Genomic DNA, 12,837 nt, shown 5'->3' with positions numbered 1-12,837 from the left:
CCTCATGGATTTTAAAGCATTGGGATGGTGTAAGTATGGGCTAGTTATCACATTTTCCTCCCCAGGCGATTCCTGGGTGGGACTGGAATATGGTACCCTTAGGGGAGAAGGGTGGAATATTGGACTACATCCCGTGACTTCATTTTAGAGAGTTGACACATTATTTACAACGCGTCTCCATTCTGTCTAACCACAACTTATCAGTCCCATGATCCTACCACAGGAAAAATGCAAAAAGTACAAGATTACAGTTTAATGCTTTTTACAATACAAATAATATTTGGCTAGATGGGGGTTCTACAATCACTCAGCTCAATTCAGCATCTCAGAAGAGTGATTGCCATGTCATCATATTTGTGGTTCCTGAGATAATGGTCGTTTCTCCAGATGTGAAGTCTGATCATCTGTAGCGCAACTGCAATGAAGATGCCCAGGATAACCACAGGGTGATTGCCTTAAGAGGTTATTAGTGGGGGTGAGTGGTCAAGGGCGGAGTCTCAGCCACTATGTGTTCTCGGCATGTCTCCCTTAGCTTAGTGATGGTTGCCATGGAGAGACTTCCTGGTTCCCTGAAGATTTCCTGTCAAGATCAAGAAAAGGAGAAAGGCCAGAGTTCATCAGTGAAGTTGTCCATAGATGTTGATCTAAAGTCTCTTGCATTTCCTTACTCATGGTTAAAGACGCACTCCAGCTATTTTTGACCTTTACCTGTTGAAAAATGTTATCCCAAGTATAAATTGTAATGTACACGTACTTAAGGGTAAAACATTTTGGAGCAAGTGTTTTTTTAGACTAGTGGTTCCCAAACTGGGGAATGCACAAGGTGCAACTTAGAAATTGGATAGTGCATCATCAGTTCCTCTTGTCATGTCAGTCATTGCATACCTTAGAGAGCTATTTATAACTCGTCAGAAATGTCCAGGTCAGCTAACATTTTTGAGCTAGGTTTTTTAGCCCATAGATTGTAGTGGGACGGGAACAGTTTGTGTCAGGAACAGTGCTTGTGCCAATAGAAATAGACGTGGCGGGCACGAGATGTTCCCCAATTCTGGAAGGGGGCCTGAGTGAAAATGTTTGAGAACCCCTGTTTTACACTAACTTCAAGAGTTGGCTATTCAAGGAGTTGGTCTGATGCTTAACTCTCGTCGGCCTCCCCCTCGCTCGTGGGAACAATAGACGAGCAATACAGGTCGAAAGAGGAAAGGCTCACCCCCCCACACTTATGCAATGTCATACCTGGACCACCTATTGAGATGTGCCTTTTGTTAAAGGCCCAGTGCAGTCAAAAATATGATTTTCCTGTGTTTTATTTATATATTTCCACATTATGAGGTTGGAATAATACTGAGAAATTGTGAAATGTATAAATGCCCTATTCGTGCAAGAGCTGTTTGAACAGACTGCCTGAAAGTTTAGCCTGTTTTGGTGGAATGGCGTTTTGGCATGTCTGGTCACCAGGTGGTAAATCAGAGAGGTTTGGTACATCACCAGGTGGTAAATTAGTTAACAGACCAATAAGAAAGAGAGTTCCAAACCTCTCTGCCAATAACAGCTGGTTTTCAGTTTACCCCTTCCAGTCCTAGCAAAATTATTGTTTGAGAAATTGGTCTTTTCTAAGAAGCTTTTTGATCACAGTAGGGTACTTAATTGTCACCCGGCTACATTTGACATTAAGGTTAGGATTTGAATATGGTGAACAGACCCTAGATCTTTGCCTAAGGTTACTTCTCTTCTGGAGTAGCTTACCTGCATGAAGGTGTGGCAGTCGTATGTGAAGGCCCCCTGGGTGATCAGTTTGAAGCGCTCACACACCTCGACCATGGAGCGGGCCTGCAGGATCTCAGCCTGGTGGTGGAGGATCAGAGTCAGGGCCACGCGGAACAGGATCTTAGAGCCCTCGTAGAACAGGCAGTCCCAGATCCGCAAAACCGTCTAAGAAAAAGAGAGAATAATTATCATAAAGAGGGTGATGATAGACCCAGACTTTACCAACACATCACACGCACTACCCCAATCCCCTTCACCTCTACAGGCAGGACATCGATGTAGAGGCAGATGAACCATCGGGAGACCACCAGGGTCCACATGACATTGTGTTGGGCCATGGCCTGCCACACAGCCGGGGCTTTGACCCTCACCAGCTCGCCCAACACCTCCTGGTCCGTCTTCAACCCCAGCATGGCCGGGCTGTAGTAGTCTACAACAAGAACAGGTCAGGTTAATTCAGATCAGTGTTTGACAAGAGGTTGTGTGTGTGTACATAGATGGTATATATCCTGAAACCTGAGATACATCCTGTGTTTGCTCATCTCGTAATGAGAGCTCGACATACCAACAACACAGTCTTACCACAAGCCACATGACCATGGCGCTATTCCACAGAAGCAGCTCCCAAAATACACAGAAGGGAAAACCTTCTACAAACAAGTAGGTCTACTACTATGACTATGCAAACCTCACCACGCGTATCCTCTCACACAACCAGACAGACACAACAGGAGCGTGTGGGACTAACCAGAGAGTATTCTTCCCAACAAAGAGTCCATGAGCCAGAAGGACTTCTCTTCATCCTTAGTGATGATGATGAGGTAGCCTGCAATGAAGTTCATACCCTAGAATAGAGAAAGAAACAATAACTCCCTTCACACACACAGAAACGTGTGCACACATGGTATGTACCCACAATGCACACACTTTAGAGGACAGGTGAGGTATAGGCAGTTATTACAGCCACAGGGGACGGAACAGGTACACATAGAAGAGGCGACACGACGTATTGCACACACGTTAGGTAAACAAAGGTAAGCAAGACTGACACAGGAGACCGGTGAGATCCATCCAACAGATGATTTAGTATCTATAAGGCCCAATACCTGGCAGTATCCCACAGCCTGGTTGTGGTGTCCATACGCCAGCAGCACGTTGTACAGGGCCTTCTGCAGACAGGGCTCGGAGCTGTTCCGGAACTGCACGTTCTCAGGGAACGTTCTGTGCATGTCTGCCGAGACAGGGCACTCCGCCATCAGCCAATCATAGTAAAGGAACAATCAGGGTCTTGTTCATTAGACATCAATTCTGTTTTCTGTTGCAAGATGCTATAGAGCGATTCCACGCCAGCAGGAGCGGAAAATATTTTTGGCATCTCAGATTGTTCTGGAAATTCTCACATAGAAACTCCATTGGGAAGAAGCACGTTTGAAATTATTTTTACATTTATCACAAATAATTATTTTTTTATCATGATGAAAGTGGCCATTTTAGGCCCTTTTTAACCTATACTGTACATGTCTCCTGTAAGACCCTATGATCTGTGAACCATACTTGATATAGTCATCTCAGTGTCATTATACTCCTTAGAGTGTGGTCTGAAATATGGAGTAGGTCTTGATTCTGAAATACACATTTTCACATTAATTTATTAAACATTAAAATAATATCTCAAACCTACCCTTTTTGATTTTGTTCATTTTAAGACAGATTGTTTGGAACAATATACTCTACAAGTACATCACAATTCCAGAGTGGGCTCTCCGCTAATTCTGAAGGTATAATACATTTTATGAGCGCCACCAACACAGTGAATGGGAAAATGGATTCAAAGGGAACTGGTGACTGAAATTGCAATCCTAAAGGAGGGCTGTGACCTTTGTTAATGACCTATAATGTCAATTGCAATATATAAAATAGGGAATATCATTAAAAGTACCATGTTGAATAAATGTATGTTGAATAAATGTGAATGAATGTGAAAATGTGCATTTCATAATCACAACATACTCCATATTTGACAGCACACTATAAGGAGTATAAATGCCTGTATCATTTACAGTTCACAGAACATAGGGTCTTATATGAGGAGTGTATAGGTCTAAAAAGGGCCTAAAATGGCCCAATTTCATCAGGAAATTTGTGATACAAATGTAAAAAGCATGTTAAACATCCTTCCTAGAAAACAGAAAGGAAAACGCAGCACACTGCTGCTCATGCTTTCTACCAATGAAGTTCCTATTTAACAATTGCCAGAACAATCTGAGATACCAAAAATATTTTCTGCCCCTGCTGGCGTGGAATCGCCCATAAAACATTTTATATTGCTTACAGTACCTATCCTGACGGTCTCCTCCAGCTTGGCATCGTGCTGCTGCTCGGTGCCCAGCAAAGAGTGGTAGTACCCTGGGTTCTTTTCCAGCTGCTCCTGGGCCCCGCTGGCTGCCATCCAGATCTGGGCTCGGTGCTCGTTGGGCACACCCTTACGCACGTACCGCTTCACTAAGAGAACCGAAACCATGACTACAGTCAAAACTCAGAATGCAAATATAGAATGAAAATTCTTATTCAATATGTGTATGTGTTGTGTGTTTCTTCTCCTCTCTGTGTGTGTGCATCACACCCTTCAGGTTCTTCTCCACATGGACTTTCCCCTGTAGGAGTTTAGACCACTTGATGGACCTTCTGGTGAGCACGGCTACATACTCAGCCATCATCTTCTCATAGGACTCATAGCCCTCAGGCATCTCAAACCCATACGAGTCCACCCTAGAGAGATAAAGCAGGGTTAGTCTGAGAATACGCACACAGAAATTAACTATGGATCTATATGACCCACATTCTAGACCCAGTAGACTGCATTGATCACAGAGGGATGTCAGTGTGGGTTGAAAGCCTGGAACTGTTATAGCATAGTCAGATGACTTGACATTGGCCAGGGTTTAGCTACAATAACCTGGGCTAGGTGGTTGGGATTACTGTGACAGGTAGCTGGGATCAGATGACATGCTGTTCAATCAACCCGTGTGAAATTACAACCCTAGAGGTTGAAACTGCATATCAAAAACCAAGCCAAAAGAAGATTGAACTTGTCTCTAACATCCCAAACAGACATAACATGCAATAAAACAAAAAGGTAGAGGTTTCACAATTGTGTACTTTATGGCAATTCAGCTGGTAAATGCAAACTTTGTGACATACTGTAGACAGTAAAGTAAAAGCCAGCTGATAGGCCCTACACTAAAAGCCCACCTGGTTAATTATTGTCATGCCATGACGCTGTCACCTGATGCACAACATCATGACAGATGCTGTATAACTTTTCATTGCCTATAATTGTTTGATTATTACAAGCTTTCATCACGGATAAGTCGGAGACAAATAAATGTATGATACTCATCACTGCAACAACAACAAAAATCACACAAGGAAATGTCAAAACCGTTAGGGCCCTACCTGTCATTCGCATTGGTGCTGTTGTTCAGGTGAAGCTGTGAAGTGATCGAGATGTTATCGTTCGTTTCACTCTCCATAGCGTGTAGCCTACTCCTCCAAATTATCGGTAAAATGGGAAAACGTGACACGCACTCTCGAACTCAATAGCTGCAGCTACATCAGAAAGTCATAGACTACTACCATACATTGCCAGCTGCCAGTCAGCGGGAGCAAAAAACGACGCACTGTAACGACACCGATGCTCAAAAGTTAATCAGGAGCAATCCATGTCGCGAAACAACTTGCAGGCTAATGTGAAATTAAATATCTTGCCATAAAATGTTGAAACAAAAAAACATGGAAAAGTCCATTAACCTACTATCGCTCTTCAGCCCATATGAATACGATTCCTCTCCCCTACCTCACCACTGATTAATCAGGAGGCGGGACTTGTTTTGTAAACTTCCCCCACCTCAGGTATATCCATTCAGTAAATTCTACATTCAGCCCACTTATAGTCAACTGCAGCCCGCAAATTCATGTCTAAATAGTGCTTGTTTCGCTTTCCATCCTCAGTGTTCTTGGCTCTATCAAGCCGTGATAGCAACTTTTGTGCCTTTATGTCAGTGTTATGTATTTATTTATTCACAAAAGACAAACCTACTTTCCACTCCCCAGTAGCCTAGACTAATGTTCAACAGTTGATCAACAAAATAAACATTGCATTCTGGGTGTATATAAGAGTTTTGGTTTCCCCTAATGGTTAAGCTTAGGGTTTGTAAAAGGTAGGCTAAGCAGATCATAGATATGTGCCTAAGAGCAACATTGGGATGGTGATAACACATCCATAGCAAATGTAATATGTTGGTTAAACCTTACACAAGTAATGATGCCAACAATACAGTATAGCTACCTGCTCATTCCTGCCATTAGTCCAAATTCTAGTCTTGTACTACAACACAGAATGTATGTTTTAATCTACACAATACAGTAGGTTATATTGGAGTGTTCTGTGACATTTTCAACCTCCTGCATAAGGCCCTTGTGTGATGTGTCAATGAAGCTCAGGTGCTTGTGGAGGAAGAAGACAGTACTAGAGGGCAACAGCTAATTGGGCTGGGTCTTAAATACTCATGATGCAATGTGTGTGGTGTGTAACTTGAGTCTGCCGGGGTGGATGTGTTCAGAAGGAATGTGTTCAGTAGGTGAAACATTCAAACATTTTGCAAATAGCAAGAGACACTTAAAACATGAGACTGAATCATCACATTACAGCAGAACAGCCTCTCAATTTCTGATAAAAACATGCTTTATTCAATATTCCTTTCCAAACTAACAATACCTGTGTGATTAATGAATGACAAGGTGTAAATAATGCGTGTCACAAAGGCATTAATACTAAAATGGATGGGCAGCAGGGTCCTTTTCAACACACGTAAGCACTGTCCAAAGCGCTCCCTCTCGCACACACATGCATGACAAACAGTACCCCCCAGTGACTGCTTGGTGGTTCTGTTTTTGGCGTGTTGAAATGACGTAATGCAGAAGCGCACAATTCACAGCCATTGAGGGCCACAGTCCTGCTTGTCTGTTGTGCCTACACTTAATTGCCAAATTAGTGTCATTAATTGGCCTGCAGACACTGCATTACATTTGTTTTATCCAAACCTCCAAAAACAACCAGGAAGAACAGAACAGTATTTCAGTCTTTGCGGGCCAGAATGAACAGCCTTTCCCTAATATACACATGTCAAATGGGATAAACATTTAGAGGCATGGTCCATTTACTTAAAATGGCTGAAATGTATTTGTTTAAAACAAATATAACACAGTGAACCAAAAGAACATTCTAAAACACAGAATGTTGCCATTTTTCAAACCCAAACGTTCAAATAAAATGATGACTTGGTACACACCAGACCTAAAATTCTATCAAATGTTAGAGGCATCATACCAGATCTTTTTTTTTTTTAATTTACACAAAAAGATGAATCTCTTATATTCATAAATGTAACTTATTTATATTATTCTTTATATAATTCTCTGTACATACTGTTTTAAAAGACAGTATAATATATACAGTATATAACTAACAGTTTTGTTGATGCTGGTGTTGTGAGCAAACGATGCAAGCTGCTCAGTCTGCCCCAAAGTGTTTGTGTTAGAAACAAGGCCTGTTCTGAACAGTCCCCTCAGAGCCCTGCGTGCCACACAAAGCTAACTAACAAGGATCAACCCCAAAAACACACAACATTTTTTCACACTTGTAAATCCGAATTCTCAGAGCTGTGAGAGAGAGCGAGACTGTGCCAGGGGAGGCATCTCTCCTTTTCTCCTCTTCACTGGAATACTGAGATTCCAAAGGAAGCATTGCCTGGAACACTGATATCCCCAAGGCCTCTTCCCAGCTGGCCCTCAGGCTGGGACATGTACTGCCAGCTGGCAATGTGCATGTGGCGACTCCCATCAAACAAGGATAGAAATAAAGCCTTGCTTCCTGTGTTTTCCTCTCACTCTTCCCTCATAGGTTGGTTACCTGATAGTTGTGCAGTGTCACAGATTCAAGTGTTTCTCTGTTTCCTCTTAAAAATATATTTTTTTGAAATCCTACAAAGTCAATGAAGAGGAACCAAAGTCCTGCCCCTCTTTCAAGAGCTGGGTTGTTAGTAGTGGGTTTTGCGTTTGGATCCTGTTACGATCGGCCGGGCGAATTCCACAAAATCGTCTATGAGGACTGGCCACGCCCCTGACAGGAAGGAGACGTATGATTAGCGGTCACTTTATTGACTCTCTTAATCCATCGCTTGGATGGAAGTTGCCCTTAGCCCAGACCTCAAAACAGCTGACTCTTTCTACATCCTAACTGTAGGCATTGGGGGGGAAACAAAACTGACCTTAAATCAGTGTCTCATCTAGAGCAGTGGTCACTGGTGACCAAACCTGGTCCAGGAGAGCTGCAGGGTCTACAGGCTTTTGTTTCGGCCTAGTACTGAATCACCTGATTCAACTAATTTACAGCTCATCACAAACTTGATTAGCTGAATCAGGTGTGTTGGTGCTGAGCTGGAACAAAAGCCTGCCCACTCAGTAGCTTTCCAGGACCAGGTTTGATGACTACTGCAGTCTGTCATTGTGTATATTCAGTTGAGAGCAACATTCAGTGTTTTGCATTTTTGCAAACAGCAATGAACCATGACTACTCTGTACCCTACTGAATACACTCCAGGTAACCACGGGTTTTAAACTCACCCTCCTCGTCGTAATTTGACATGTCATCTGCGATTATGTTGCCAAAATCCAAGAGTAGGTTCCATGTGTCTTTGGGAATCGACCGTTTGTGGTGTTCCTATATAAAACACGAGAAAACAAAAGTGGGAAAAGCGCACAGCAGAAAACAAGACACAGGATGTACATAGCAAGCAAGGAGTCCAGCTCAAAATGTAATGTTAGATTGGGATGCATAACATTACTCACCAACAAGAACCTGTTCCAGAGGTCCAGGAACTTAAAGCGGCCTGTCAGTACCAGGTTCCAGTAGGCCACAGCCATCTCTAGATCTGAAACACAGCCAGAGTTACACCTTGTTATCTCACTATAGTTTAATCAGATGTGTTCACACTGGGTTGAAACAAAAGCCTGCACACCCTCAGGTGTCCTCAGGACTGGAGTTAAGAAACACTGATGTAACTACAGTAACTCTTGTGAACACTAATGTAACTAACTTTCATCTGCACTTACCTAAACCCTTCTGTCCAGGGTTCTTGGCGAAGTTGAATGTGAACTGGTAGAAGTCCTTGAACTTGCCACTGTCTTTCAGCTCCTGTTCTAACCTGGGAAGAAGAGCCTTCAACTTCTCTGGGCTGTCGCACCTGGAGAGAAGATAAATACAGTGGGCAAGTAAATGGATCTCAATCAAAAACACAAAAGAATGACATAAACACACCCCTCTTCTAATACAGTGGTTCCTAAACTGTTCTTGTGCTATGATCTGCAACCCATCCATTGGGTTCCCCAGGGTAGTGTTTGGTAGGCACAAAACAGGATAACCTTTAGTAGCAAACCTTGTCCAATAAGAACACTTATTTTCAATTTCCATTTAAAAACATGTTCCTGTTCTGTACCTACTAAATAAGACCCAGAGCTAACCTATGCTGACTTGGCATCACACAAAACATAAGACACACAGTATTAATGCCAAAGTTCAGTCTAAATATAGAATTTCTCCCCACCACGTGAACACACTAACAACAAACACCACAATAACATGTACTGGCAATAACCAACAACACACGGTCATGCCACCAAACGGAGCTGCGTCGCAGAGTGATGACTTCACCCCTCGCTCACCCCAGTTCGGACATGCCATCCAGGAACTCCTTCTTGCTGAACTCGCACTGGGTGGCGGCCCGGAACTTCCACGCCACCACCAAGACGCTGATGCTGGCCGGGTCCAGGGTGAGGTCATCACAGAACTGCTGGATGCCATCGATGCCTATCTTATTCTCATCCTGGGGATCTATGGAATGATATATATAAATAAACACAAAAAACACACACCATCTTAGGGATTTGAGAGACAAACACAAATTTCCTATTCTCGAGAAACAGAATAACCAATACAATGCATAACACCACAAATACCTACTACACACTAACTAACCCATAACAGATACATAACCTTTGACACACAATCTCCACGTGCTGTATTCCTCTATAACTTTCCCCACTTGCCTTTGTAGCGGTTGTAGAGCTGTTCCAGCTTCTTCTTCTCCACAGGGGTTTTCATGGATTCCTTGTAGTAGAGGTCTGGGTTCTGGAAGTAGTTGTCTGTGGCCAGCTCTAGTTTCCAGTCATTCTGGGTCAGGCAGTAAGCAGCAGTCTTCTCCCCAGCCTGCGTGAAGGACATGAACTGCCGGACCTTGTCCCTTTGCGAAGACTTCAGCTTATGCTGCACGGAGACAGGACACGGGCTGTCAGATACCGAGAGACCGTGCAGCACTGACAGCAAGACGCACACACACACTGAGACGCACACCAGGATACACAGGGGCACACACACATCCACAGACATTCAGGCCGAGGTCATGTGGACACCGGACATAAGGGTAGATGGTCACAGACAGACACTCACTTCGTATGATGAGATACAAGTCAACAAACAGACAGCAGTAGACAGACAAGCAAACAAGCTGGGGGCGATACTTTGGGCGTCCAGTCAACAAGCAAGGCAGACCTAGAACTATTCTGAGTGTGGAGAACGTTGGGTAAGCTCAGAGCACGTGCACCCCAGAAGGCCCCCAGTATATGGGGCGTCTGGTGGAATGTAATGTAACACGAGTAGGGGGATGCCATCAATGGGACCTCACTGCTCAACTGTTCCAGGGCGTCCCATGGTCCCAAACACACCATGCTACTGCCAGATATACAGGGGTTATTTCCAACTTTGCAGAGTAAGCACTAAGCAGATTGTGTAATGAAGAGACCAGGTGTGTTCATTTCAAACTGAGTGCATGCACAATTAAACATGTAATGCAGCTTGCGTGTTAAAAGTTAGGCATATTTCCATAACTTCGAGACATACATCTATTTTAATAGACAGTCAACAACTGTAAACGATGTTCACCGGGTGTCGGATAACTCGAGACTGATAACTACTTAACTTCCTTCACCATAGAGTGGATTTTAGTTCGGTTCTAACTACTCTGTTGTGAGTGTGAGTGAAAAGCGACAACTATAATGTTGAGCAAACAAACAACTACCTCGAACGGAAACGTAATCATCAAAAACATGCAACAACAGATCGGGCGTCCATAGGATATTTCACGGGTGTGCGAGAAAACACTATCCGTCCTGCGCGCTCACTTGTCCGGCTTGGCCACGGCCGTCAACCACGACCAACTTCTCAACTTGGAGCGTCTGACTGGCTCGCATTTCCCGACTACCAAAAAGGGAGTCGTACCCAGCTAGCTGCGCGCTGGACGAATGCGGTTCTAGGTCTCAAAATACCACCAACTGACCTTCCTTTCCTTTCCCTGGTAAATACGTTAAGTCAAGTGAAACAGCTCAACAATGGCAACACAGACAGACAGGAGACAGTCCGTGAGCCGCGACGGAACAATTTCTACCTTGCGCAACATGTTATAATCCCGGGGTTCAACATCACAGCAGCGGTTTATGTTTGAGGTTCTGTTTATTAATGTTCTCCTTACCTACCATTTTCACACGGCTTTTTACCAATTTGATAGCCAGTCGCTCATTATGCGCTTGCGCGGAAGCACTGACAGCCCTTGCCTTGTACAGAGTTGCACGTCGAGGTCATTTGAGTAAATATCCTACAGATATCACGGGATAACAATGAAACTTTGACAAGTAACACTTGTCGAGTGGACTCGAGTTATACACAAACCTAGATATGGATGCCACTGTATCAATCAAAAATCTACGAAAGAGAAGGATGACAACTGATCTGGCTACTCATCGGTCACGAAGACTACATATCCCGAAATGCAATGTATGTTTGTTTCGGAAGTAGCTAGCAAGCAAGTCGAAGATCAACAAGTATTTTTCTTATGTTTGCTAAAAACATATAATTAATTTTAAAATGTATGTTAGACCCCTTAATACATATTATTGCTATCATATTAATACAATTGTCTTGGTGTCAGCATTCAATTTAGCTGAACCACAGTCGTTTATTGGATTAACGTTAGCGATCTAAAAGTTGGAAGTTGAAGGAGCCCTTCTTTATGTACACAAAGCTCATTAGCAGACTGTTCGATTAAAATACATACCTCAGGTAGACCTACCGTCGAGGTTGGGGAAATATTGGTCGGGGGTCAGGGGAAATTGTGTGGGGCTGCAAACCAGCCACATGTCCCAATATCCAAGTAAACCAGACGTCATGAAAGGAGTTTCTTCATGCCTTGAAATCTGATAAGTGAGAAGATCTGATGTGATTGGTGAAAAGACCAATTAGTGGAAAATAAATATCAGAAATTGGCTGCCTATTTAAACGCAGGGATCCCGAGTGGTGAAGTGGTCTAAGGTACTGCATCTTAGTGGAATCGAACAGTCCCTGGTTCGATTCCAGGTTGTATCACATCCGGCTGTGATTGGGAGTCCCATAGGGCGGCGCACAATTGGCCCAGCGTTGTCTGGGTTTGGCCGGTGTAGGCTGTTATTGTAATAATAATTTGTTCTTAACTGACTTGCCTAGTTAAATAAAGGTTAAATAAAAAATATATATATTCATATTGGCATAGCAGTCAAAATTTAGCCTACATGCATCCCTCAACAGAAATCTCCCACATAATCTTCTTCTGCAACATTTTATCACAACTGACATCCATCCACACTATTAAGCATCACTAAATGTGGTTTAGGGCCTATTTTGCATGTTGGAGGTTTTTATTTGTGTGTGTGTGACTAGCAGGTAAAGTTGGGAGGACACAACTCACATATCTTTCTCTCTAATATCTTTCTCTCTATGATTACAGGTTGGAAGGGGTCATGAATGACTGAGCTGGGACTGGGAGTCTCAGTTGAGAAGGGCGTTCTATCTATCACTTAATGAATCAGGGAAAAGGGAAAGGGGGATACCTAGTCAGTTGTACAACTGAATGCATTCAACTGAAA

At 43.2% G+C, this 12,837-nt stretch overlaps 2 protein-coding genes across 9 annotated transcripts; both read right to left on the bottom strand.

Annotated features, from left to right (window-relative positions):
- Positions 1–238: 238 nt before the first annotated feature.
- LOC115155888 (growth hormone-regulated TBC protein 1-A) lies at positions 239–5,765 on the bottom strand. Its single transcript, XM_029702898.1, has 8 exons — positions 5,224–5,765; positions 4,391–4,536; positions 4,105–4,269; positions 2,874–2,998; positions 2,516–2,612; positions 2,025–2,197; positions 1,747–1,932; positions 239–580 (listed from the first exon to the last, which is right to left on the bottom strand). Exons 1-8 carry the CDS (start codon positions 5,298–5,300, stop codon positions 467–469), a joined length of 1,083 nt encoding a protein of 360 aa, XP_029558758.1. The 5' UTR covers positions 5,301–5,765; the 3' UTR covers positions 239–466.
- Positions 5,766–6,489: 724 nt separating this feature from the next.
- dcun1d2a (DCN1, defective in cullin neddylation 1, domain containing 2a) lies at positions 6,490–12,243 on the bottom strand. 8 transcript variants are annotated; one of them, XM_029702904.1, is made up of 7 exons: positions 11,994–12,243; positions 9,934–10,150; positions 9,550–9,718; positions 8,941–9,071; positions 8,677–8,759; positions 8,452–8,548; positions 6,490–7,948 (listed from the first exon to the last, which is right to left on the bottom strand). In XM_029702904.1, the coding sequence occupies exons 2-7, from the start codon at positions 10,106–10,108 to the stop codon at positions 7,866–7,868; spliced, it is 738 nt and encodes a 245-aa protein (XP_029558764.1). In that variant the 5' UTR covers positions 10,109–10,150; positions 11,994–12,243; the 3' UTR covers positions 6,490–7,865. The 8 variants fall into 8 exon arrangements, with proteins under 8 accessions (XP_029558764.1, XP_029558763.1, XP_029558765.1 ...); XM_029702903.1 differs by lacking the exon at positions 11,994–12,243 and adding an exon at positions 11,416–11,521; XM_029702905.1 differs by lacking the exon at positions 11,994–12,243 and adding an exon at positions 11,412–11,465.
- Between the last annotated feature and the right edge of the window lie 594 nt (positions 12,244–12,837).

The sequence above is a fragment of the Salmo trutta genome, chromosome 20 (assembly GCF_901001165.1).
Source record: "Salmo trutta chromosome 20, fSalTru1.1, whole genome shotgun sequence".
Lineage (NCBI taxonomy): Eukaryota > Metazoa > Chordata > Actinopteri > Salmoniformes > Salmonidae > Salmo > Salmo trutta.
This window is presented reverse-complemented; position numbering and strand designations above follow the sequence as displayed.

Coding starts and splice junctions, on each gene's coding strand:
- LOC115155888 (XM_029702898.1), bottom strand. CDS start 5,300: ATGGAGAGTGAAACGAACGATAACATCTCGATCACTTCACAGCTTCAC. Junction 2,999..4,104: donor GGAGGAGACCGTCAGGATAG/GTACTGTAAGCA, acceptor CTGTCTCGGCAG/ACATGCACAGAACGTTCCCT. Junction 2,198..2,515: donor GTTGGGAAGAATACTCTCTG/GTTAGTCCCACA, acceptor TTCTTGTTGTAG/ACTACTACAGCCCGGCCATG.
- dcun1d2a (XM_029702899.1), bottom strand. CDS start 10,273: ATGTCTGTGGATGTGTGTGTGCCCCTGTGTATCCTGGTGTGCGTCTCA. Junction 9,719..9,933: donor GCTCTACAACCGCTACAAAG/GCAAGTGGGGAA, acceptor ATCATTCCATAG/ATCCCCAGGATGAGAATAAG. Junction 7,949..8,451: donor GTCAAATTACGACGAGGAGG/GTGAGTTTAAAA, acceptor CCTTCCTGTCAG/GGGCGTGGCCAGTCCTCATA.